Source organism: Kluyveromyces marxianus, chromosome 3 (genome assembly GCF_001417885.1).
Source record: "Kluyveromyces marxianus DMKU3-1042 DNA, complete genome, chromosome 3".
Classification (NCBI taxonomy): Eukaryota; Fungi; Ascomycota; class Saccharomycetes; order Saccharomycetales; family Saccharomycetaceae; genus Kluyveromyces; species Kluyveromyces marxianus.
Genome location: NC_036027.1, coordinates 1,323,494 through 1,349,079, shown reverse-complemented (window position 1 = coordinate 1,349,079; position 25,586 = coordinate 1,323,494). Strand labels below are relative to the sequence as shown.

Below are 25,586 nucleotides of genomic sequence, written 5' to 3'. Positions count from 1 at the left end.
CTTGCGATGTCGTTGGTTTAGTTGCAGGCTATCACGATCTGAGCCAGACAGTTTGGCACTATTCGCTCTAGAACCTGACCGCACGCACTCTAAACCGCTGTTTTCGCTTTGTTGCGAATACGACTTTATAGGGCATTAATTCCGTGTCTCGAGGTTCGCATTTTTATCATATGTAAGCTGCACAATGTGATCAACATACTATGCAGGTACAGCAAATGGTTACATTTACTGATCACTATACGAATACAAGCTCAAGCACGTTCACGATTAGAAAAATTTACGTAACACTCACTCTCATAACACTCTATATAAACACATGCTCTATTGCAGATACTGAACACAAAAAACTAACTGAAAACAGTTTATTCGCCTATTGTCTTTGGCACTTTTTTAAATGTTCGGTTGTATATTATTTCCCGTTTTCCTTCCCATACATAAAACATCCTTTTTATATAAACTTGTAAAAATCCAGCGATCACTTCTAGAAACCCAGGAAACAGATATGTGTGGTAATTATATAAAAAATAAAACTGGTCGAGTGTGAATGCGTGCATTGGAAATTTAAAAGACATAAGAAACGTATCGAGGCTCCAGGATAAGCTTATTGATACAAATACCAGCACTAGTTTTTGTCTTCCGGTTGAAAATTCGATAAATATTTTCATTTTCGTGTCGGCTTATTCCAAAATTTCACATTGAATTAGGTAACCAAGGGTCCTTCTTTCTCTAGTTAGTCAGAATATGCCATTAAAACTAAAGTCTAAAAGCGGTTCATCACACCACCATCACCACTATAGCTCTAGTAGCGGCACTAGTAACACTGGTACAGGAGCTGGTGCAGTACAGCAGCAACAAGCTGATCCTGGAACGATAGATACTGATGATATTGACGAAAACGATGATGCTGGCCAATCCATCCTTATGGGCATTATCACGCAGTTGAAGCCTGGGTGTGACTTATCAAGGATTACATTACCAACTTTTATCCTCGAAAAGAAGTCTATGTTGGAAAGAATCGCCAATCAATTACAATTTCCGGATATTTTACTCGACGCTCATGCTGAAAAGGATGATCTACAACGATTTGTGAAAATCGTGAAGTGGTATTTATCCGGTTGGCACATCGCTCCTAAGGCTGTAAAGAAACCTTTAAACCCAGTTTTAGGGGAGTACTTTACTGCTTATTGGGACTTACCAAACAAGCAACAGGCGTTTTACATCGCGGAACAAACAAGTCATCATCCACCTAAATCATCGTACTTTTACATGATTCCTGAATCAAATATCAGAGTTGATGGTACTACGATTCCTAAGTCTAGATTCTTGGGTAACTCGACAGCTGCAATGATGGAGGGTTTGTCTGTGTTACAATTCTTAGATATTATTGATCCAAAAACTGGCAAACCGGAAAAATATACCTTGACACAACCAAATATGTACGCAAGAGGAATTCTCTTCGGGAAGATGAGAATCGAATTGGGTGACCATTTGATAATCAAAGGACCAAAATATCAAGTAGACATTGATTTCAAAACCAAGGGCTTTATTTCAGGAACGTATGACGCTATAGAAGGAATAGTTAAAGACTACCAAGGAAAGGAGTATTATGAAATCTCCGGTAAATGGAATGATATAATCTACTACAAGGATTTAAGAGATAAATCCGCAAAGAAGGCAATTTTGTTTAATTGTCACACTTCAACTCCCTTGAAACCAATTGTCAGACCATTAGAGGAACAGGGAGAGTTGGAATCTAGAAGGCTATGGAAGAAAGTCACCGATGCTCTAGCCAAGAGAGATCATGTGGTAGCCACTGATGAGAAATTCAAGATAGAAAATGCACAAAGAATCCTGGCTAAGAAAAGGGTAGAAGATGGTGTTGAATTCCATCCAAAGTTGTTTAGATCATCTAGCCCTGGTGATGATCTGGAGTTTTATATCTATAAGCATATTCCTGCAGGAACTGATTCTCAAACTCATGAAGATCAGATTAGATCCATTCTAGAAATTGCCCCTATTATTCCAGGACAAAAGTTTACAGACAAATTTTTTATTCCAGCTTATCAGAAGCACGATATCCAACAAAAGGAGTTGAGCTAAAATTTTCTCTATCCTCCAAATGGGGCGCGTATATGTACATTACTCTACTCTTGCTTGAATCGTTACGTGTGTAAATCTATTTTTCTGAAATTACTACATTAGATGCCCCAACTTTATTAACAGCAAGGATTTCCACCCATCATGTAAGTACTGTGTCCGTAAATTTAGGTCATCCTCTATTTCTTTAGGAACAATTACTGTTCCTTTATAAAAGACTACACCTTCCTTCTGCTCCCACCTTTCCTTAACTATTGGAATTATGTCCATATTACGAGAAGCAAACTCCAAAACAGCAGAAAAAGGTGGCCATGTAGTAACGGGTAAGCTTTCTACAAAGTTAAGGATACAATCCAAATCATTTTTTCGCAGAATTTTACCGAGGACGGTCCAAATTGATGGGTCACTAACATGGGCCATCGCAAATTGAATATATTGTTTTATGAATGCTTCTCTCTGCTGATATTCCAATTGATTATAGTACCACCTTATGAAATTACAACAATAATAATTGGCGAAATGCTGATCACATGATAGTTTTATAGTTCTCCAAACTTCAAACTTAATACGGCCCTGATACTCTGAATACAACTTTTTATATAATTCCCATAATGATGATGATTTATTCAATTTGGCTCTATTACAACTTAACAATAATTCGATAAAGTGCACTTCCCTTTGTATAGAGGTTTCAGTGAGCTCACTTAATATTTTGGAATACATATTTAGGGCGGTCCTATTCTCTGTGGTCACTATTAGTAATCCTGAACAAACTAACCGCTGGCGGTATGTATCTAGACTTTCCCATTGATAAAACAAATGATGGCATTCCATGAACATTTTCATCAGGACCTTTTTGAAAAGAACAATCTCAGTATGTGTCTCGCTATGTATTACTACAAACGGTTCTTTAACTTCAGATGGGGCGTTTGGATATATCATCAATCGGACTTCTTTGGTTTCATATGGTCCATGTAAAGCATTGACAATTGAGGTAGTTAATTCCAGTTCCATTTTTATAGATAGAAGTAACTCTGAGGTGGCGGATTAATACCAATAAGGTATAATAAAGACATGTATACTTACCGACAGGCTGTGGATATCTAATTCTTTGTAATCCTGTACTTCTCATGAGGTTAAGCATTTTTAAGTTAGATAATATATAATGTATGCTTTTTTTCATGTCAGTTATACCATGAAAAAAAAAGGGTAGATGTCGGAGCCCTTTTACATATTGAAAGTATAAAAAATAAAAGTCCAATAAAAATTGGTTCATAAACTTTCTATATCTCTTTGTACAGGCAAATCGGTAAACTTAATCAATGTTTAACAGGAACTCTTTCTGATCTTACTGTAGGTACTTGATTACAACGGGAAATCTTCACTAAAGGACACCCCGTTTATTGCTTCTATACCCAACACAAGCTTCAATATATTAATCGACTATATAAAATTCAATATAAATCTTATACAACAGCAATACCCTTAATTGGATCATCAACTAAACGTGTTGCTAAATGCTCCTTTGTCTCATTCACGCTTGGAATAGATGCATTTAGCAACTGACGAATATCTGAGTCAATCAGTTCATCCGCTTCGAACTCAAGAACATCATGTTTGCCTGCCGAATAGGCGGCTCTCTTTGAGCTACTGTATTCCGCACCTTCGTTACTAGTGTCGTATTTGTCTTCATCGTCTTCATCCTCGTCGCCGTCGCTGTCACTTGGATTGAAGCCCTGTGCATTGATCATTTCTTGAACACCGGCTGCATTTCCACGGTCTTCAGAAATGGCAAACACAAAAACGATACCAGCCAATGCGGCAATACAAGAGATGACCCAAGATTTGGTAGCATTAGTGTTTGTTGAGGAAGATGACTCGAAAGTACCATCTTTAGATGATTTGGAGTCATTGCCATTTTCTAGCGTACCGTTTTTGATGTCATCGTCACAAGACGTAGATGCAGGAAGCTCAGTAGAGGTCTTGTTGGCACCACCCCAGTTTTCTGAGGTTGAGTAACCCGTAATGTAGTCAGTTTGGGTACCATTTTCAGCATTGAAAACGCCAAAACCAATTCCTGACAATGCTGGTAATCTTGCCCTAGTAGCTGCGGCTTGGTTAGCTGGCGCAGCAGCGGTCACTGTAATCAAACTTACTACAATACTGGTAACTGTGGCAGTTGTTGGAATAAGCTGACCTTGAGTGGTTGTAGTTGTGGAAGTTTCTAACTTCACCTTCTTCTTCCATTCCGTCGTTGTCACCTTGGCAACTTTAACCGTCTTAGTCGTTTCCTCCAATTCCGTTTCAGTGAAAGTGGTTACATCATGCTTGAACTTAGTTTTAGTGGTTACTTCGAAATCTGTTTCAGTAACAGTTGTCACATCATGTTTAAATCTGGTCTTAGTTTTCTCTTCAACATTAGTTTCAGTTACTGTAGTCTTAGAATGTTTAAATACAGTTTTAGTGAGAGGCTTTTCTTCAGTTTCTGTCAAAGTTACATTAAGATATTTCTCCCATTTCGTATGTGTCTTTGTTTTGACATCATTATGTGTTTTTGTTTCAGTAGTTTTTTGAGTGGCAGTGGTAGTTGAAGTGGCAGTTTGCGTTTTAGTTTTCGTTTCGACTGCAAGCTCAGTCTCGGTCTCAGTAGCCGTTGCAGTCTCAGTCTCAGTTTTGGTAACCACCTTTCCTTTACCCTTTCCAGCGGGTAAAGTTTCGGTAATAGTGACTTCAACTGGTTTCCAAGTAGTCATGAGCTTCTTCTTTGGTTTATAAGAGGTTGCAACATAAGTTGTAGTACAACCTTCGTCACACTCAAGAACATTAGTTATAACCTTCTCTTCAGAATCATCATCATCTTTTGTTGTTTCAACAGGTTCAGAGGTACACGTCGTAGAAGAAGGTTCATCTTCTTTATCATCTTCTTTGTCGTCCTCTTTTCCTTTACCGCCCTTCTTTGATTTCAAGCTATCCCAGAAAGAAGCGTCGTAAACCTGATCTCCTTGTGGAAGAATTTTGTCTAATTTAGCACAGTCTACTTTATCGCAAGGGAAGCCTCTCTTTTGCAATGCGGAACCACTTCCAAAGTGATACTTGGCTCCAACCAAGAAATTTTGAATTAAACGCTTCTTCTCTAGGTTAAGCAAAGGTCTGAGAATCTGGTCATTTTTCTCGTCAACGAAATAGTGAAGTTCATGGCTGTTAGCAGCAGCCGCTCCAGCACCTGTACCAGCGTTTGATAACCCATTACTTTTGTGCAATTGTTCGTTCATTTTTTTTAGAATAACCGTGTTCTTACCATCAGCCACACAATGAGAGGCCAAGCACTTGGAGTTCAAAGCAGAAACAATGCACTCAATGCACCCACAATTGGACTCCTGTTGGAAATCACCAGAAACCTTAATGCATGAATTACATCCTTGAGCTCCAGCATCAAACGCACCCAAGATACATTCCTCCAAGCCAACAGAACATTTGGAAAGATCTAAACCTTCCATCTTAGCCTCAAGCTCCTGGCATTGAGAAAGTTCTTGCTCAAATTGAGCCTTGGTCAACACCGACAAAAGCGCTATCGTCTTAAATACACATTTTAACATCGTGATATTTCACTGTTACGATTCACAAAGCCCTGGGATCTTTGTTAAAACTGCGTATACCGTTTTATTACCTTATGTATTATCTCTTTTCAAATCCAAGTTCCACTTATAAAAGTCATACTTCGCTTTATTGTGTTCAAAAACAAAGAGGCCCTTAAATATAAATCCAAAAAATAAGCGGTGAAAAACAAAATAGTGCAATCTAAAGGTAACACAATAACAGTCTAATAAACCTTCCATTCACTGAACTTCTCTGTTTGTGGATCGGCGGCTATTTTCTTTTCCTTTTTTTATTTCCTTTTTCTCCACAAAAAAAGTACATCATGACAATAAAAAAAGAGAGAAACTCAAACATGGCGCTATGGGGGTGAGTGAGAGAGAGAGAGATATAATAGGACTCCGGCTGGTGTTTCCTGGGGCTACAATAAGCATAAATCCATACACGGTCGTATCTCATTAAATAAGTTATGTAACTTTTCCTGGTCAAATAGCTGGGCCATTTATCGCATTCTGTGTGGGCTTGCTAAGCTTAAGCCATAGGCTCTTGAGATAATAAACCTTATTTTTTTTATATTTTGTATTTTTTTTATAAATCGAATCAACAGTAACATAGCATATACGCGGCTTTGTTCTCTACAAAACCAGCTTGGGAAGGAATATCAGACATACATTTTGATTCTATTCTTGTTTCCGTGCCATTTTCATAATATTTCTTTTTCTATCGACCGTTAACTCTAACTGAAAAGTGCATTTCCTCTCTCCTTTTTAGGACCCTTTTTCTTCAACTCCATTGTTGAAGTAAAGAATGAACCCCAGATCAAAGTCACGTGACAATACCCTTTTCGGCTAAAGGTAAACAAATCACATTTTCTGGCGACGTATCACCGATGGCCCTTTGCACAATAGTTAGCTCGATATTCAAGAATTTACAGAGATGGACAAGCGTTTGGCTGAAAAAGTGGCACTTGGTATATGTGGAATGATAGTGTGTAATTGGTAAATATCGACGAAAAATTGGTGTATATTGATAGTAGGGCAAGACTTCATTGATTCTACGCTCCGAAAATGTCAACACCCAAGTCTCCAATAAAGAGATCCCAGCAAGAAAGCTCAATCCCTCCAAACTCCGGTGTTAGCGAATCAAGAAAGCGCCAAACCAAGAGAGATGAGGCTATCAGAAGGAAGCTAGAAAATGATCTATCCAAGAAGAAATCGGGGAAATCTGCTGCTAATGCTGCTACCAAAAAGAGCCCGCACTCGATGAAAAAGGGCAAGTCTCCATCGGGACCAGGAACCGTGTTGTCTTTGTACCCAACTGAACCGGTGATCTGTAAACCATCTACTACCGTTTATGAAGCGGCGCAACTGATGAGTGCCAGAAGAGAAAACTGTATTCTTGTGGTTGACTACGATGATCATGATAACACGGAAGAAGATTCTGCTGTTACAGGTGCCTTGCTAGGTATCTTTACTGCAAAGGACCTTGCATTCCGCGTTGTTGGAGCTGGTCTGAAGTCCTCTAGTATTACCATCGACCAAATCATGACTCCACACCCATTGTGCGCCACATCTGATACTCTCGCGTCAGAGGCTCTTAATTTGATGGTTGAACGAGGCTTCAGACACTTACCTGTTATCGATGCAGATTCCCACGCTATCATTGGTGTCTTAGATATTACTAAGTGTTACCAGGAGGCGATGGAAAAGTTGGAAAGGATGTACGACCATTCAAAGAAATTACACGATGCTTTCAATTCCATCAGTAATGAAATGGGCGGTTTTTCAGGAGGCAACCAACCTTTTGAAGTGGTTAAGTATTTTGAACATTTGAAATCAGTCATGAATGGACCAACATTGGAAACAGTTTTACAAGATGAAAGTACGGTTCCCTCTTACGTAAATGTTAAGACTAGTGTTCAAGAAGCAGCATTACTAATGAAGGAAAACCACACAACTGCAGTTTTAGTGAAAAACGAACTCAATGACGTATCGGGTATCTTTACGTCAAAAGATGTCGTCTTAAGAGTTATTGCTGCTGGGTTAGATCCAAGAACCGTCAGTGTCATTAGGGTTATGACCCCACAGCCCGACGTAGCCCCAAAGACGATGAGTATTCAGCACGCCTTGCGTAAAATGTTTGATGGACATTATTTGAATTTGCCAGTTGTTGATGACGGAGAAATTGTAGGGATTGTTGAAGTTCTTAAGCTTACATATGCAACGTTATCTCAGATTCATTTGATATCAGATGGGGAATCAATGACTTCACAATCCCAAAAGAGCAGTATGCCAAATACCCCAAACAAGAGCCCTGTAGCCGGCCCTGCATGGAATAAATTCTGGAACGGTTTTGATCTAATGACGGACACTTCTTCTGTACATTCAGAAAGTATTTTCAGTAATGGTCCTCCAGAAATTTCACAAACAGAATTAGATCAATTCCAGCTTGAAAATAGCATGCATCTAAATGACTCGGTATCTTTTGTTAACGAAGAGGCCAGCTCTTTAGTTGGAAGCAGTCATATCACCTCACAAACAGATATTCGGACCGCTTTACAGTCATTTAAATTCAAATCGTTAAGCAATAACCGCACCCACAGAGTATCTTTAAGACCTATTGAAGGTGTTTCCAAGCTTTTAGAATTAATTGGAGAAAAACTAGGCAGCTCTGATGAAATTGATATCCTTTACGTTGATGATGAAAATGATCTCGTCAGCATAACGCATGACCAGGATTTGATAGATTGCGTTTTGGTCCACAAAAACATGAACTTAGATAAAATTGATTTGTTAGTGCATTATAAGTTCGAAACAGTGCCACAAGAAGCAGTTACAAAATTGATTCAGAATAGATTTAGTAAAAATACTCGTGCCAATCCCAAACAGTCCAGCAATTTCATTCCAGGGATTTCTAATGAGACGTTGCTACCGGCGGTTATATTTGCACTAGGAGCATCAATTGCTGTTATATTTTCCTTAGCGAGAAAGCGTTGATGTAAAATACGGCCATCTCCACCCATAGAAAAAATGGATTTATATAAATATATGTAAATACGTTGTACTGTTTTATTATATTCGTTGTCTGCTATTTTTTTTTGATACACATTGACTAGAGTCTATATACAAGGGTTCAAGGGTCTTAATCAAAATCCAGGAATAGAATGTACACCCGTTGTGACATAAATGCAAGAGAAGAAGATCATGAGAGAAAGATTTATATTCTTTTCTTTTTGAAATTAGGCTTCTGATTTAGCTTTTTCAATAGCTTCTCTTTCGTGTTGAGCTTCTAGGGCGTTCACTTCTTCCAAAATCTTCTTAACCTTTTGCTTCTTGACGGATGGTTTGATATCTGGCACCACGTACACATTTGGTGGGAACTTCACATTAGATAAGTCAATTGCGTTAGGTTCTGATTCTTTGAATTTGGCAAGGGAACCACTCAAAACCTTGGTTTCAAACCATTTTTTGAATTCGACTGGTGTTTGTAGCATTGTGAGTTGGTAGTCTGGAATGATATAGCCAGATTTAGACTGTAAAAGCTTGGTGTAGGTGAATTTATCTACTAAACTTTCAAAGGGCTTTTTCAGCTTTTTTTCAGAAGGAACAGCACCGAAGGTTTCTTGATAACATTCCAACAAAATTTGTTCTAGTTGTTCTGTTGTGCTTACCTTATCCTCAGAAAGCCATTCGTTGAATGGTACGTTGTTCAATTTCAAAGAACGTATCTCTTTTTCCTTGGTTGTGATGTCCACACCGATGAAGTCGTCGTCAGTCAACGACAATTTCGTCACCGTAGAACTCTTGACTTCTGTTGTTTTCCCAGACTCAATCTCGTTTATCACTTCTTTAGTGTCCTTTTGCAGTTCTGGCTGAGCATTGACAACTGTGGTGCTGGATGTGTCTTTATTCTTGTTTCTCTTGAACCATGACATGAAATCTGTACGAACTGCACTGGAGCTAAATTGTCTGGATGCATGCACCACTGGAACACACCTGTATAAAGACATATTTGATGACTGGGTTTGTGTATTTCGTGATAGCTACAAATCTACAGCGCCTCTCTATCCGAACTTCAACTCTTCAAGCTTGCTTGCTTTCATATTTGGGCTCTCAATTTTAGATGTTAAATCAGCATCGAAAGAAATTTTTCAGTTTTTCAGATGTCAGAGGAAGAAAGAGGATAGCCATATATATTAACTAACTATACTTTCAAATGGAATGCCAAAAGAGACAGAAAAACGGGGAGGAATGTTGCTATTTATCTGGGACCAGATGTACCTACTTGGGCATAATATTATGGACACAAGAAGGAACCAAAGGAAATTAGTTAACCTGTCGCTTTCTTCTGTACCAGTTTTGTCTTTTTTACATCGTTAGCTCTGTTGTGTACGGGTTTACGGATCATTCCCAATGCCAGTATCTATCTTTGTTACCCGCCTCATACAGGTATATTGGTCCTAGCACTTCCACATAAATAGCGAACAGGCTAAAAACTGGCGCACTACCATTTTTAACAAGAAAGAACAAGAACGGTATATGGCAGTAAACTAGAGCAGCGCAAGGGTAGCCTCAGAGTCGCTAAAACCAAAGAATTATATATACACAAGCAATGGGCAATGTGTTGAGTTGTTGTTTTGGACATGACGAGGAATCTGACCCGTTGTTGCAGGAACAAAGCGGATATGGTTCGCAGGCTCAGCTGGATTTCAATGAGATGGAGCAACGGCAGAAGGAAAGCATTCGCCAGAGAGAGCGCGAGTTAACCGAAATTGTAAATAGCACTAACGACAAATTGATAGACATTGGCATGATCAGCAATAGTGGAATCGTAGCCTCATCGCACGACCTTGACTCCGGTTCCATCAACGGACCAATTTCACAATCTCAGTCACGTAACAACAACATATCATCGGCAAATCCTCCCCTAACCCCAGCATCAACATCCAAAATAACGAATGAGGTCAAATGCTCTTTGAAGCAATTCCACGAGAAGTACTTCGAAACGCTCAAAAAGAACTTTACCATAACGTATAACAAACCCCTAGTCACCGATATACAAACCTAATTGTCCAAAAAAAATATGAACCATCGATAGATTGACTCTATCGAAAGCAACATACTACCAGTATTGATTACTGTAGTTAGCGAGTGAGTTTCGTTAGTTGATTGGGTAGTGATTAATTCTGTATCTTGTGTTAAGTTGCATGACATCGAATCATTGTCTACGATAAAGCCTGGGTTCTTACTTTCCTATTATTGTAAAATATATTTAAAAACAGTTATAACGATATTTAACAAACAAAGACATTCAAAAAAGAGCATTAGCATTAGATATAAAAAGTACAGTTGTAGGAAGAATTGAAGGTGAAAACGAGAACTGGCGTCCGCAAAATCTTGCTTTGTAGGGTCAAGACTTAAAGATAGAGAAATACAAAGTGAAAAATGGGCAGTAAGAGAAGCAGATCAGAGGAAGTTGGTGAAGAAAAAGAGGCAAAACGTAATTATGTCCCAAGATACACGCCTGGGAAAAGGCCAAGAAGCGGATCATTACCTAAGGTTGATTACGTTCATCCTTTAGATCCCACCGAGGAGCTAATTGTGGATCAAGAATGGACCATTCCAAAGCTCAATTTGTTCATTGCCTTCACATTAGATAATTTGGTAGAAGCACACAGGACTTTATTTAAACATTTCATCAAATTGCCAAGTAGAAAGTTCCACCCCCAATATTATTACAAGATCGACCAGCCAATTTCTATCAATGAGATCAAGAGCAGAGACTACGAGTATAGCGGAGGTGAAACGAAGTTCCTTCTTGATTGCGAACTGATTTACAAAAACTGTCTTTCTTACAACGATCCGGACTCTTTGATCGTGAAGAACGCACAACAAGTAGTATTTTTTATCAAGAACGAGGTTCTAAAAGTCAAGAATGCAACGAAGAACTATTTGGTTAACGAAGATGTCAAAAAACGTTTATTGGATATATTGGATATCTTGCTTAACGTTACAGATAGAAAGATGGCTAACATTTTGGAAGAAGGCGACGGTTCAACGGGGGACAACGGTTCTAACAGCAATCTGGATGATACGCTTAAAATTTGTGAACCATTCCTCGAGTTGGTAGATAAAGATGAATACCCAGAGTATGAAGAAGTGATTGAACATCCAAACTCCCTAAATTTGGTGAAAAGCAATCTCGAACATGGCTATTATCACAAAATATACGATTTCGTAACGGATGTTAATATTACGTTCCAAAACGCCTTGATTTTTAATGATGAAGACACTACCATATACAGTGATGCTTCCAAGCTATTGAAATGCTTTAATGTTTTGATTCGCAAGAAGTTTTTCCCTGAATTAGAGTCTGCAAGAGAGAAAGGTGAAATTACTCTTGAATATGATAAGATAGAATATAAGAAGTTTGTGCAAGAGGTGGAAGAAGAAGAGCCAATTTTATCTGATGATGATGAGACCAACGAAGAGTATAATCACATGGAAGGTTTAGGAAATGGATACAATCGTGGACCGTTGGCTAGAGACTACCTTCTTGGACCTTCGCGGACAAATGCCAATAGCGATTCAAAAACAGACAATGCTGAAGTGGAAAAACCTGCCATTCCTTTAAAGTTCAACATTCTTCCAGTGATCAAGAAACATAACATTGAGCTGAAGAAAGAACCTCTTTATTTCAATCTGATAAGGAAGATTCAGGTTTCCTCGTCCAGGAGCTTGTATGAACAGGCTATACGACCATTGAAGGGTCTATATAACGATATGAACAAGATCACGTGGTTCGAATATATCTTCACAGATGGCTCTTTGTCTCATGAGAATAGCGATTATTCGATCACTCTACCCCCCAAGCAAAACTCAGTTTCCATAATTTCAGAATTAGCATATCCAATCTCGGAACAAAATCCTGCCATTGTAGTGGTAAACAAGGACAGAGTAAACCCAATTCCTGTCTTAAATGGTGATGCATTTGACGAGAAAAAGGCTAGATATGATATCAAGTTAACTGAGGGCACAAATCGAGTAATATTTTCCATTAGAAACAACGTAAGAAATGTGACTGAAACGGTTAAGTTCTGGATAAATGTCTTACCTTAAGAGGTAATAAAAAGAAGAATAGCTACTATATAGCGGTGTTGTAACAATAATCTCTAAGATTGGATTCGTGTCTTTGAATCATATGGAAATACAAGTAATATATTAAAGTTTAATAGTTTATGATCAACTCGAAATGAAATAAAAAAACACATAAAATTAACAATAAACTACTATATCATCTCCGTTTAATGTTTCGAACTGATCTTCAGGGTTGACATCGTACAGATCAATTTTTATCTTACCTAATGTTGCTAATTGCAACAAAGACATAAAAGCGTTACAAGCTATTCTTTTAGTTACAGGTGTAACTTCTTCATCTTCCTCTTGGCTAAGTTTACTGGGGATTATGTCTTCAAATAGAAATTTCTTCGAAAAGCTACTGTATTCTACTGCTATTTTACCAACTTCACTTGCTCTTTCTGATATATATTGATAGAATTTTTCCGTTTGTCGATCGTGGATTAACATTTGCTGTTGGGTATTACTGATAGTGTTTTGACTTATGGAGTCCGAGTTTCCCACAAAACTTCCTGATCCTGTTTCTCCTCTATAGGCTACTCTCCTTTGGGTATTCCACCTTAAATTTTCCAAGTTGTCTGAGTCTGCTGTGTGATTTCTGGTACTATGTTTCCCGAAACTAGAGGGTGGAATGTCAAGCTCTATAAACTGAGGATCATCTATTGCAATATCCATATCTTCTGGATATTCATTAACTTGCTCTGGTAAATTATTGATGTCAAACCTATGACTGTCAGTTCCGCTGGAAGGGTCACCGAATTCCATTCTACGTCCATGCTCTAAACTTAATATACTGCTTGATCTTGATCCATCATTTGTTGAGTGCATAGTCCTTCCTCTCCTGCCCTGCTGTAAATTGAGAGAACTGAAGGCCTGGAAAACTTCTGAGTATATATTCATTACTAAAGGTGACTGATACTCATTTGAAAATAATGATTTCCAATTTAATGTGTCGTTCCTTGCCTTTCTTGCTCTTTTATCATGAAGGTCTTTCATTATTTCAACATAGTTCTCGTGGTTATGACGTAAAGTGTCCGTCAGTAAACTGACGGAACTATCCACTTTAAGCCTCTGATAACAATCTGTGGAGACTTTTTGTCTCTTTCTTGAGTTGGAGTTAGCATCAAGTGAATCAAAATTTCTCATCTCGTCATACTCAGCTTCATCGTCGAGGCCTAATCTTCTTTTCATTAGTTCCAATTGGGGATTAGAAGTTTCCATTTCTTCTAAAATAGGCATACCCAAGTCAATTTCAGGATGTACTTCACGATCGTAATTCAATCCAAGATCGCTGTTAACGGTGCTTAAGTTAGCCACCTCTGATTCGTTGTCAGTCAATACGTCATCCAACTGAAAGTTCAATTCAACGTCAATGGGACCCAAATCATCCTCGTCGTCTTCCTGATTGGGGTTGTAACCAAGCTCCCTATTGACAGTAGGGACTCTAGATACGCCACTCAAATACTGAGCATGCCCGGGCTCAATCTCTTTCCATATATCGTCTTGTCTAATGGCGTTCTTATTAGCTGAGGTAACTCCACCACCGGTCGCATTCTGGACGTCGAGAGGATTACTTCCCAAATTATTGAGAAAATCTAGACCATTGTTCATCTTCAATTGCAACATCACGTCAAAGTTCGGGTCATCTTGCAAGAAATTGTTATCTGTTTCTGTGATAACCTGATTAGAGACGATATTCCTTTTACCATTGGAATTAGACGCATTCGAAGCCTTCCCCAGGGGCTTCAAACCGATCCATTGTCTTTGCAAAGCATCTCTCAAGCTGTTCACATCAGACAATATGAACCCAGTTTTTCGTTCGTAACAAACTGTAACACCATATAATAACTGTCCTGTATGTCTTAATGGAATTGTCACTTGTGTCGAAGCCAAAACCTCACACGCATGAGGTATTGAAACTTTCACAATTTCCCTCTTCTTCACGTTCGAATTGTGAGATGCACCTAAACTGGACAACAACCACACTGTTGCGATATTTTGATCATTAGCTATTCTAAGTCCAACCTCTGCCATATTTACACTTACTTGTTCTTATATATATATAGTCATATTTACAAGCCAATAGTAATATACTAGCAAAATATAAATTTACGGTGTGGAAACCGGTCAATATGTAGCAAGACTTAGTTTGCTACCTATATATATTTATATATAATACGAACTTGCCCCTTTTGCCGCCGAACTTAAAAACGCGAAACCTTTTTTAACCTGTTTTAATGGAAGAATGAAAGAAAGAGGAAGAAGGGGAGGTAGTGTGGGCGGCTCTTTTGCTGCATTTGTGGCTTGCATTTTTTTTTCTTCGAAAAGAGTAGAGATTAAGAATGATGTGTTTCGTAAGAAACGAGAATACACGTGACCAAAGTAGTTTACTGGGCCAAAAGAAGAAAAAAAGGGAAGTTGAGGATTTCAGCAGCGCATACCATACAATAGAGCCTTTTTGGCCTTAAAAGCGTCTGGAAGAGATCTACAAGACGAAGAGCAAGCGCACACTATCGCTCTACACCTACCATACATACAGCAATGGAGAACAGTAAGGATTCCGGGTCACAGCCGGTTCTATTCATGGGCACCCAAACGGAAAATTTGGAGTATATGTATAAGCTTGTTCATGAGCTATCGAATCAACTACAGGAAAACAAAAAACTACGCGATTCCATACTTGAAGATATGGACACACTTGCGAAACGAGCAAACAGAGGATCCACAGAAATATCAGCGGACATAAATGTCGCCCAGCAGTTCATTGACCAGCGTACAATTGCGAGCAGGCCCGCCAACGGCGGTGGTGGTGGTGGCGGCGAGGACGACATCGACATCGACATCGACAACGCCAATAATCCTACCAGCGAGTCGTATAGTACACTAGAGCACGTGACCAGACAAAACAAACAACTCAAAGAGATTCTGAGCCGCCAACAGGGACGCAACACAATTGCGCTTGGCGTCCTGCGCGAACACGACGAAAATCTTCAGAGAAGCGTCACACTGCTGCGAGACGAAATACATATGTATCACATGACCATAATAAAGTGGTACAGAGATCTTGCCAACAAGACTTTATTCGAGGCGGAAGACGCCCAGTTCAGAAGTTACCTGGACTCCATATCGGACTTACAGCAGCTTCTAGACCTCAGTAGAGTCTACAGAGCATTGTTGCAACTACACCCGTAAAACGAAAAAAAAATTAATCCCATAGAAATCACAAATCCGTGCACCCCACCAATATTTTTTCCCTCTCATTACCCATCTTCTTAGGGGAAAACGGAGGATCCAGGAATTTGAGTTTTGCAGGAGTACCCCATATTGGCTAGAAAACCTTGCCTAAACCCTGTTCGCCATTCTTTGATTTCTTTTCTGTATACTCACTCTATTGGTGTTGATTTCCCATCCTGTCTATTGCGCACCTGGTTTTTCTTGTCTTTTTTTTTTTTTTTTTTTTCTTTCATCAGTAACTCGAAAAAAAAATTTTTGGCCCTGAAGAAAGCTGGAAGGTGTTGTTGGTTCACTTGGCAGCGATGCACGGCTGGTCTTAGACCTTCTAAGTACATGATGCAGTACGCTGTTATTGTTGTTATTGTTGTGTGTGTGTTTTTTTCTTAAATTTTTTTTCCCACTCCTTCGCCTGGGCATTTTGGGTGTCCGATGACAGTTTTGGTAATACCAAGAGAGCTTGGACCCCTACTGCAGCAGCAACAGTGCTATTGCATTTTTTAGTACTGAAGTACTGCATGCTACTAGCGGTGTACAGTACGGGTCTGGAGCCTACAACTGCTTTTTGCCGTGCTGACTGGTTGCATGCAAGATTATCGAGTGAGAAAGGGTGCAAATTATGAAGGTAAATTGATACTCTATTTCAGTGTAGGGGGAATATAGTGAATTTTTAATGGTATATGCGTATTCGCTGTACCGATTAAACCCATTGCATCTCGAAGGAGTGTCCGATATATATAGAGAGAGTTTGTGTATGTTGTTTGGGGGACCAGGGATTTCGGAAGTCTAATTAATTTTTTACTGGGCCTAATCTCAACTCATCTCATCTCATCTGGTCTGAAGTGCACTGGAGTCGTTTGTCTATCTGTCTTCTTCTTCTTTTCCTTGTTTGTTGTAGCCTACAAGTACCCGAAGATACAGCTATACACAGAATCACTTGTCAACAACAATGGGTAAGGATAAAGTTTTTAACGTTGCCGTGTTCTTTGTGGTGTTCAGAGAGTGTTTGGAAGCAGCTGTGATTGTTTCCGTGTTGCTTTCTTTCTTGAAGCAGTCCATCGGTGCCAACGATGTTGCGACATATAAGAAATTGAGGTTACACGTGTGGGTAGGGGTGGCCCTGGGGTTGATTATTTGTTTAGCCATCGGTGGTGGTTTCATCGGTGCATACTATGTATACAAGAACGATATTTTCGGTTCTGCTGAAGATTTGTGGGAAGGTGTCTTCTGTATGATTGCTACCATCATGATTTCCGTCATGGGTATTGCCATGTTGAGAGTGAACAAGATGCAAGCCAAGTGGAGAGTCAAGATCGCCAAGGCCATGATCGAATTGCCATCCGACAAGCGTCAAAAATGGAGCATCAAGTACTGGGCCACCAAGTACTCCATGTTCTTGCTTCCATTCATTACCGTTCTAAGAGAAGGTTTGGAAGCCGTTGTGTTCGTTGCTGGTGCTGGTGTTACTACAACTGGTTCTAAGGCTTCTGCCTACCCATTGCCTGTTGTCATTGGTTTGATTTGTGGTTTGGCCTGTGGTATGCTATTGTACTACGGTGGTTCCAAGTCATCGCTACAAATTTTCTTGGTCATCTCGACCTGTATTCTATATTTGATCTCTGCTGGTCTATTCTCCAGAGGTGTCTGGTACTTCGACAACTACTACTTCAACCAAAAGTCCGGTGGTGACGCTTCCGAAGGTGGTGACGGTAACGGTTCTTACAACATCAACAGAGCCGTTTACCACGTCAACTGTTGTAACCCAGAATTGGACAACGGTTGGGATATCTTCAACGCTTTGCTCGGCTGGCAAAACACTGGTTACTTGTCCTCCATGTTGGCTTACAACTTCTACTGGATCCTGGTGATGATTGTTGTTGGTTTGATGATGTTCGAAGAAAGAAAGGGTCACTTGCCATTCTGCAAGAACTTGACTTTGAAGCAATTGAAGCCATCATACTACTTGAAGCGTAAGCAAAACGAGGAACTAACCAAGGAGGAACAAGACATTTTGTTCAGCAAGATGCAAAACTTGGCTGTCGACCAAAACGGTCAAGTCTATACCAAGGACAACGCCGAGAACGACGAAAACAGTGACCTTTCTAACAAGGTTGAAAGCACACAAGTTCAAGTTGAACCAGTTAAATAAGGGGAAGGTTAATCAATATAATTATGATTATTAATTATTATTGTTATTATTTTTATTGTTTTGACCCAAGCTTATCTAACTAACCACTGCTAGTGTTCTTTATTTTATTATCTTTCTCTATTATCATTCTAATGCAGAGCGCGATTACACACAACTACAGACAGGTCTGCTGTTTCTCTTTACCCTTTTTTACATTCCAGTCATTCGTTGTTCGCCGAACACCCGCCGTAGCTTAGCGAGCCATCACATAGCGAAAAATGTGTAAATAAATGAATATATATAAACATTTTAATTGAGTTTACTTTTATCACGTAAGCAGAAGGGATGAAGGTAGGGTGCTTGCACTGGCACTGGCACTGGCACTGGCACTGGCAATGGAACTGGCACCAGTAATGCTAGTACGTCTCCTTGAACCATCTGGCCAGGACAAGCAAGCCCGGACAACCCCTCCCTCCCCTTAAGAACCGTACAGAATTCTGGCAAGATACTACTGAGATTACGAAATGCCAGCCCAACAGTTCTAGCCCAGTCTCTAGCACCGGCATACCGCTAATACCACCTTCCCTTTCTACCTACAGTAAACAAAAGAACACTAAAGATAAAAGAACAGGATGAACCCTTCCCGCTCTGAAGGCGCCGCACAACTCGCAGGCTGCAATCCCAAACCAGAACCAGAACCAGTAACTAATTGAACAAACCAAGATTCTTTAAACAAGACCACACTCACTCACTCAGCACCACAAACGCAGGCGCGCGCGCGCACGCGTGCGCGCATCTCACGGCTTCGCATCCCGTTCTTCTTCTTGTTCTTCTTGTTCTTCTGTCTTATTTTTTTTTTTTTTTCTTTCTCTCTCTTTATTCCCTTCTTCCTTTATATCCATTGATATCCATACGTTTATACTACTTACTATTGTGTATGCAGTATGCCTTTTTTTTTTATTCATTGTTTTCAGTGCTCTGAAGGGGGGCTTCATATACGCTTTTGGGTTTGTACGTTTGTACGTTGCATACTATACTATATACCATGTAACAGCGGGCGTTGTGTCATGTATTCCCTTTAGGCAAAGAATCATCAGAAAAAACTATATAGTAAGGCTCCGTTTCATCCCATCTCACTCCATCCACACAGTCACGGTCACGGTCCCAGTCCTACTACTCTGCTGTGTTACCCTTCATTAAAAGACTGCTGATCATTCCAAACCGTTTTTGAAATTCTTTTTTTTTGGATATACTAATTTTTTTTTTTTTCTTCTTTCCTTCGTCAGATTTTCATATTTTCATATTTTCCTGGATTCCTTTCACTTTCATTCATATCATTTAATACTCATTCATTAGCCATCATCGTATCCGATATTCAAGTATCATCACACTTACCAACACAATTATTTTTTTTTTTTTTTTATTTTAAATATTAAGAAAAGAGAGAATAAAGAAGAAGTGGTAAAAGACAAACAAGGAGCAAGCGTTTAGTGGGGATCTAACAAACAACACAACAACAACATACTCTGTGCTTTGAAGTGTAAACTACTATATCATTATCATTAATTTTTGGATATTGGATTTTGGTTTTTTTTTTCTGTCGAGAACCTCTCATTGCTTGGGCTTTAATTTAAAGTCATAAATTATTCGTTTTATTTCATTTCATTTCATTTTATTTTATTTTAATATTGGGAAATTTACTCTCTCAATAGTGTGTGCTTTTAGAAACCGGGTTCCAAAATAGGTTTTAGCGCACAGATACGGGTTCTGGGGAAACAGCACCAGCAGCAGTAGCGAAAGTTTTCCACCGTCTCCAGCCATGGTTCTCATCAACGGTGTGAAGTATGCCTGTGAAAGGTGTATAAGAGGCCACAGAGTAACGACATGTAACCATACGGACCAGCCATTAACGATGATCAAGCCAAAGGGAAGGCCGTCTACCACCTGTGCGCACTGCAAAGAGCTACGTAAGAGCAAGAACGCCAACCCGTCGGGCCAGTGTACGTGTGGCAGGCAGGATAAGAAGCGGCTAGCCCAAAAAGTGAAGGAAGAAGCCTCGTGCACTTGCAAAACGGATCCGGACCATTGTGCGTGCCATAAGAAGCGCGGAGCAAAGCGAAAAACAAAAGGTCAGAACTCAGGCACCAGTATCGGCCTGGATCTCGATGGGAAAGTCTCTAAGTCAAACGGCTACTCCTTCCAGTCGCTTCCTTCCATCAACTCGTCTCAGTCGCTCGACAAGGACATCTCCAATTTGTTGGGCTCTCCAATATCGATGAACACCAGCTTCTCAACTGGCTGGGACACCGGATCGATATCAAGCTCAAACAGGTCGCCTCCAGGCAGCGGCAACACCTACAGTAATATTAGTAATGGTAATACGGGTACCATCAGTAATAATAATAACAATAATAATAATAATAACCATCATCATCATCACAAGCATGGCCAGGACACAAGTAAAAACACAGTCGGGCTTGAACCGCTAAGTATAATGAAACCCATCACTCCAAATACTAGAACAAAGGTTGGTGAAGTCTATATCCCACTAACAGAGTACGTCCCAACAAGTATAACGTCTTCTCACGACCAAACAGACAGCATCAACCCACTTCTCATGGGCGACAGCCTGTCCATATATGACGATGGCCAGTCTGATACTCCTAATGTAACATACTTCGCTGATACTTCTAAAAGTATGTCGTATACCCAGTTGAAGGAACAGCGGAAGTCTGTCAACAATGAACACGTTCCTTCACAAAGAGTGCCTCTAGCCAACACTGGTCGCTCCTCTTCCTTTATCTCTAATATATCATCTCATGACTCCGTAATCTCGAATAACGATTTCATAAGTTCGATGAACAGTTCGGATTCTCTTTCGTCGATGCTGCAAGGTGGTAACGCTCACCATTACCAGGATATGCTCCATCACCCCAGCAATGGCAGAGGCAGCGGCTTCAACCCAGTTCACATTGAACAATCTCCAAACGTTTACGGATTTGATACTGATAGCGTACGAAGTGTCGAGGTGCTTTCTATAACTCCAAGCTTCATGGATATCCCGGAATCCAAACAGGCAAGCGCGGAATCTAATACATCAAGTAGCGGCTACATCAGTTGGAAAGGTGTAAACTTAAGAAGAGAGCGATCGGTTAGTATTCACAAGAATCATCGTTACGACAGTGAAAATAAACGTAAGAGACATCCACTAACATCGGCAAATAGCTCGAAACAACAGATAAAATCCATGATTCTTCCAATCGAAGAGAATAATAATCACAACAGTAGTAGCAGCAACGAGAATACCGCGGCAACCCTTCCAACAACTTCCAACAACTTTAATTCGCCAGCAGACTCGACAAATACTGCACTCAGCTCGAATGCTGCATTTGGAGATCAATCAGTATTTAGCACTGAAAGAAGAGGCCTCGAACCTTCGTTTGTGGATCCCCAGTTTTCACCTGATTTTAACCCATCCTTGAAACAATCTCATATGATTAACCAAAACATTATTGACAACAACTCCCTCTTTAGTGGAACTAGTGAGGGAAATAATCCTTCTCCTAATGACATCTTCCCAGTGGAGTTTGCAGATATAGATGATCTGATGACGCACTTATAATTCTTCCTGGTCATTTTTTTCGATACAAGCCAACTTAATAACAAATATATATATGTGTTATCTATTTCTACCTAATTAAATCGGTACAATCCGTTATTGAATGTAATAGTTCTAATTATATTTGTTAGCACGTCTTTCATTTTTTCCCCCAAATGCTCTATATATATTCTTACTCTCGCTACTATATTTTATATAATAAGAGACTAATCGATAATATCAAATTTTAAATTATACTTGTTGTTACCCATCTATATACACTGAACCCTATCCGAGAGCACATAGGTGTATGACAATCCGGTATCAAACCATTCAATGGGAGATATACTGGAAAACAAAACTTATATCTTTGTAGTTGTGCTCATTCTTTAGTAGATGGTCATTGGTTTTTGCCAATGCACTGTGATCCAAATGGTTCCACGAGGTAGCATCACCATACAACATTACAGGCGCTTTTATCATTTGTTTACCATTTTTGCAACGCTTACAGTTGTATGTCTCGTGAGTATTACATATTGTGTTGTCATCAAACGTAAACAATTGTTTCAAGTTATCCGAACTGAACAAACGTTCAACGTCTTCCTTTTCATCCACAACACAAGAACTTAAACTCATTTTCATGGACTGCCTTTGATATATTTTTTCTTCGATTGTACCTGTACTGATGAATCTGTAGATGAAACAATCTTTCTTTTGTCCATCTCTCCAAACTCTAGCCAATGCTTGTTGATCTGCAGCTGGGTTCCAATCTGGATCGAGCAAGATCAACCTATTTGCACCAATTAAGTTAATACCACAACCACCAGCTTTTGAACTCAAAAGGAAAATGAACTCTGGTCCTTCAGGGTCATTGAAACGGTCAACCAATTTTTGTCTCTTATTGATATTCATAGTACCATCTAGACGAAGAACACCATAATGATTACTGTAACACATTTTTTCTATCAAGTCTAAAGTTTGGGTATAGTTCGAAATCAAAACGATCTTATCATTAGATTCTTTCTTGATCTTATATAGGAATCTTTCCAAGACTGCAAATTTGCTAGAATAAGCAGTCTGTACAACGCTTCGGTGCCGTGATGAAGTTGATAATGAAGATGATTGATAGTCATCTGGTATCAAGTCTTCACAGCCAGGGATATCTTCTGACAATTCTAAAAGGTCTGGGTGATTGCAGAGTTTCTTTAAGAGGCCAATAGCCTTTAGAGGTTGATTACCGTCACCTTTAACCAATTTCTTAACCGCTCTAGATTCTGTGAAATGTTTATAAACAGCTTTTTGGAAAGGTGTTAGGTTAATGAAAATGACATGTTCATACTTGCAAGGTAGGTACTTGGATAAGATGTTATTTGTACGCCTAATAATGAACTTTGATACGATGTTGGAGAGTTGTTTTAGTCTTTCCTTACCAAGGGCGACTTCTTCTTCTGTGGCCAAAGAATCTCTGCTTTGTAGGATTGGCAGTTCAAAATTCTTCCTGAAGTCGTTTCTCGAACCCAACAATCCTGGATTGGAAAAGTTCAACAAAGCAAAGTATTCTGATAGATCATTTTGAATAGGTGTACCAGAAAGAATCACTCTTCTCGGACATTTAATCGAATCCAATGATGTGAAAGTCAAAGAGTCTGCATTTTTTAAACGATGACCTTCATCCGCTAACATTAAACCAACCTCACAGTTCTTCAAATATTCGACGTTACGTCTCAAAGTTTCATATGAAATAATGAGAACAGGCTTAACGATGTTCCTTCCCTGTGCCAAGGCCCATTGTTTAATTGCGTCTGCGACAGAGCCGTTGTTTAAATTGGATTTTTTACCATCGACTGCTAGTGGAGAAAGAGACCCTGGACCCAACCATTTTACGATTTCGTTTGCCCAGTTGTTAACAAGAGACGATGGACAAACAATAATGCACTTATCTATGGACCTTCTACCTTGGGGACCTTGTTTTAGCATTGTCCACATCAATGCCAAGCACTGTAAGGTTTTTCCTAACCCCATTTCATCTGCCATGATACAACCATAAGCACCTCTGTTCCTTGAATTTTCATCTACCTTGATGACATCCTTGAGGGACGGAGCCACAGAACTGGTAGTAGTAGTAGCTGCTGGTGCTGCATCTGAACTTTCTTTATTGGGTTTCGATTCTTCGTCAGTGTCAGACAATTTCAGGTTGCCGTCCAAGACAGTTTTTGCATCTAAGAAATCCTTCATGACAAGACCAGTGACACACCGATAAAGAAAACGTACACCTTCGACTTGATGCGGCCGAAGGATCTTGGCAAGTTTAGGGTCGATCACTACTGGAACATTAGGGAACTTTTTCTTTTCTTGACCATCTGCAGATCCTAAGAGCTCCCGTAATGATTTATTCTTGACCCCATTGGACAACATCCTAGGATGATGGAACGAGGCACCAGGGGAGGACTCTTTGCTCTTGGGTGTAGCAGCAGCACCGGTACCAGATGCTTGTGTTTGCTGAGCTTCAGGGTCTGAGTTTGTGGTATTTTTCCCCTTACCGGAAGGCGTTGGTTTCTTCTCCACCATGCTCTGTCTGAACGATTCCATGTCTTCATGTTGTTCTGGGATGTCACCATCCACCGATGGATCGTATAGAACAATAGCCAACTCATCTGTGGGATCATGCAATGGTCTGGGGGGTATCACGATTTTGGCTTTTGTTCCCAACGCTAACGGAATATTGTGTCTTGGAACGTATCCCTTGATGGGCACCGTGAAGGATCTTCGTAAAGTGGATGATATGGTGTCCAGTCGTGAGGGATCTGCATTCAGTCGCGATAGCGACAATGCATCCTTCCGTTTCACTTTGGTGTCTGCATCTAGCGATAAATCCATATTTGCGTATGTTGTATGGGCTCTTCTCGACGATCTCACACCATACCTTTTAGCATGGTCGGTTTTGTTCACTTTGAAGGGCACCTTGAATGGTTTAGTCAATGTGGCTAGGGATTGGTTGGGTTCCAATCTTCTTGGCCTAAGACTGGGCCTTGCGCCTGCACCAATACCGTTTGGCGGTCTATCTGGTAATCTAGGACGAGCCATCTGCTACAGTTTGGAGAACGGTTCGGTCTGTTGATGAAGTAAGAAAACTAAAATCTAGATCCTAATTCTTAACCCAGACCCTAAAACTCTTCTGCTAGTGCCTATCTTTTAAGGATCCCTGCATCAAATAAACAAACAAACATCTTGCTGAGATGTGATTGATAATTGTCATGTCAGAGGGCTCACACCTCGGACTGTGAGGTTGAGAGGTGTCGCCAAACACGAAAGTCGAAAGCGAAATACAAAATACCCGAGCAGAAAAAGCATTGGGAATAAAAACAAGAAAAATAACGCGTTGTTTTGGTTCTGATCCAAAACGGCAAAATGTCACACGTGATGTGTATTTGAATCTGTCAGGTCCGTCACGTTTCTTCTTTTTCATTTTCTCCTCCTTCTTTCCCTCGGACTTCTATTCTCGCTTGTCCGAATGTTTTCCTTCAGGGTAAGGCAAAAAAGGACAGGGAGGGTGGAAGCGGCCTAGAGAGCTCCCTTTGGTAAGTGAGGGGACGGACACCCACTGCCTGCCCAAGGCGTGCTGGAATGGAGTGTTCCGAATGCGGTAATCCCAGAAACACAAAAGCACATGCCTTGTCCCTATCCCTGTCTTTGACGTTGACGTTGACGTTGACGTTGACGTTGTCCTTGACGCTGGCATTGGTACTGGCTGGGGAGAGGCTGTCACATTTCCCCTCACCCCCAGCATTTTCACTGCGGATAT

General features: G+C 40.0%; 12 protein-coding genes across 12 annotated transcripts; 7 read left to right on the top strand and 5 right to left on the bottom strand.

Moving 5' to 3' along the window:
• Window positions 1–741: 741 nt before the first annotated feature.
• Window positions 742–2,100, top strand: OSH6 (oxysterol-binding protein OSH6; the record flags this gene model as incomplete). The annotated part of the gene is made up of 1 exon (XM_022819158.1): window positions 742–2,100. One exon carries the CDS (start codon window positions 742–744, stop codon window positions 2,098–2,100), a length of 1,359 nt encoding a protein of 452 aa, XP_022675752.1.
• A 93-nt stretch (window positions 2,101–2,193) lies between these two features.
• On the bottom strand, window positions 2,194–3,111 carry ECM9 (Ecm9p; the record flags this gene model as incomplete). The annotated part of the gene is made up of 1 exon (XM_022819157.1): window positions 2,194–3,111. The coding sequence occupies one exon, from the start codon at window positions 3,109–3,111 to the stop codon at window positions 2,194–2,196; it is 918 nt and encodes a 305-aa protein (XP_022675751.1).
• Window positions 3,112–3,563: 452 nt separating this feature from the next.
• KLMA_30624 (uncharacterized protein) lies at window positions 3,564–5,693 on the bottom strand (the record flags this gene model as incomplete). Its single annotated transcript, XM_022819156.1, has 1 exon — window positions 3,564–5,693. One exon carries the CDS (start codon window positions 5,691–5,693, stop codon window positions 3,564–3,566), a length of 2,130 nt encoding a protein of 709 aa, XP_022675750.1.
• Window positions 5,694–6,758: 1,065 nt separating this feature from the next.
• On the top strand, window positions 6,759–8,687 carry mug70 (uncharacterized protein; the record flags this gene model as incomplete). Its single annotated transcript, XM_022819155.1, has 1 exon — window positions 6,759–8,687. One exon carries the CDS (start codon window positions 6,759–6,761, stop codon window positions 8,685–8,687), a length of 1,929 nt encoding a protein of 642 aa, XP_022675749.1.
• A 242-nt stretch (window positions 8,688–8,929) lies between these two features.
• Window positions 8,930–9,700, bottom strand: MRPL13 (mitochondrial 54S ribosomal protein mL50 MRPL13; the record flags this gene model as incomplete). Its single annotated transcript, XM_022819154.1, has 1 exon — window positions 8,930–9,700. One exon carries the CDS (start codon window positions 9,698–9,700, stop codon window positions 8,930–8,932), a length of 771 nt encoding a protein of 256 aa, XP_022675748.1.
• Window positions 9,701–10,302: 602 nt separating this feature from the next.
• MEH1 (Meh1p) lies at window positions 10,303–10,758 on the top strand (the record flags this gene model as incomplete). The annotated part of the gene is made up of 1 exon (XM_022819153.1): window positions 10,303–10,758. One exon carries the CDS (start codon window positions 10,303–10,305, stop codon window positions 10,756–10,758), a length of 456 nt encoding a protein of 151 aa, XP_022675747.1.
• A 377-nt stretch (window positions 10,759–11,135) lies between these two features.
• On the top strand, window positions 11,136–12,809 carry RSC4 (Rsc4p; the record flags this gene model as incomplete). The annotated part of the gene is made up of 1 exon (XM_022819151.1): window positions 11,136–12,809. The coding sequence occupies one exon, from the start codon at window positions 11,136–11,138 to the stop codon at window positions 12,807–12,809; it is 1,674 nt and encodes a 557-aa protein (XP_022675746.1).
• Window positions 12,810–12,965: 156 nt separating this feature from the next.
• Window positions 12,966–14,861, bottom strand: REC8 (Rec8p; the record flags this gene model as incomplete). The annotated part of the gene is made up of 1 exon (XM_022819150.1): window positions 12,966–14,861. One exon carries the CDS (start codon window positions 14,859–14,861, stop codon window positions 12,966–12,968), a length of 1,896 nt encoding a protein of 631 aa, XP_022675745.1.
• A 507-nt stretch (window positions 14,862–15,368) lies between these two features.
• Window positions 15,369–16,019, top strand: FAR7 (Far7p; the record flags this gene model as incomplete). The annotated part of the gene is made up of 1 exon (XM_022819149.1): window positions 15,369–16,019. The coding sequence occupies one exon, from the start codon at window positions 15,369–15,371 to the stop codon at window positions 16,017–16,019; it is 651 nt and encodes a 216-aa protein (XP_022675744.1).
• A 988-nt stretch (window positions 16,020–17,007) lies between these two features.
• On the top strand, window positions 17,008–18,207 carry FTR1 (high-affinity iron permease FTR1; the record flags this gene model as incomplete). The annotated part of the gene is made up of 1 exon (XM_022819148.1): window positions 17,008–18,207. The coding sequence occupies one exon, from the start codon at window positions 17,008–17,010 to the stop codon at window positions 18,205–18,207; it is 1,200 nt and encodes a 399-aa protein (XP_022675743.1).
• Window positions 18,208–20,005: 1,798 nt separating this feature from the next.
• On the top strand, window positions 20,006–21,808 carry CUP2 (Cup2p; the record flags this gene model as incomplete). The annotated part of the gene is made up of 1 exon (XM_022819147.1): window positions 20,006–21,808. One exon carries the CDS (start codon window positions 20,006–20,008, stop codon window positions 21,806–21,808), a length of 1,803 nt encoding a protein of 600 aa, XP_022675742.1.
• Window positions 21,809–22,117: 309 nt separating this feature from the next.
• On the bottom strand, window positions 22,118–24,868 carry RAD54 (DNA-dependent ATPase RAD54; the record flags this gene model as incomplete). The annotated part of the gene is made up of 1 exon (XM_022819146.1): window positions 22,118–24,868. The coding sequence occupies one exon, from the start codon at window positions 24,866–24,868 to the stop codon at window positions 22,118–22,120; it is 2,751 nt and encodes a 916-aa protein (XP_022675741.1).
• Between the last annotated feature and the right edge of the window lie 718 nt (window positions 24,869–25,586).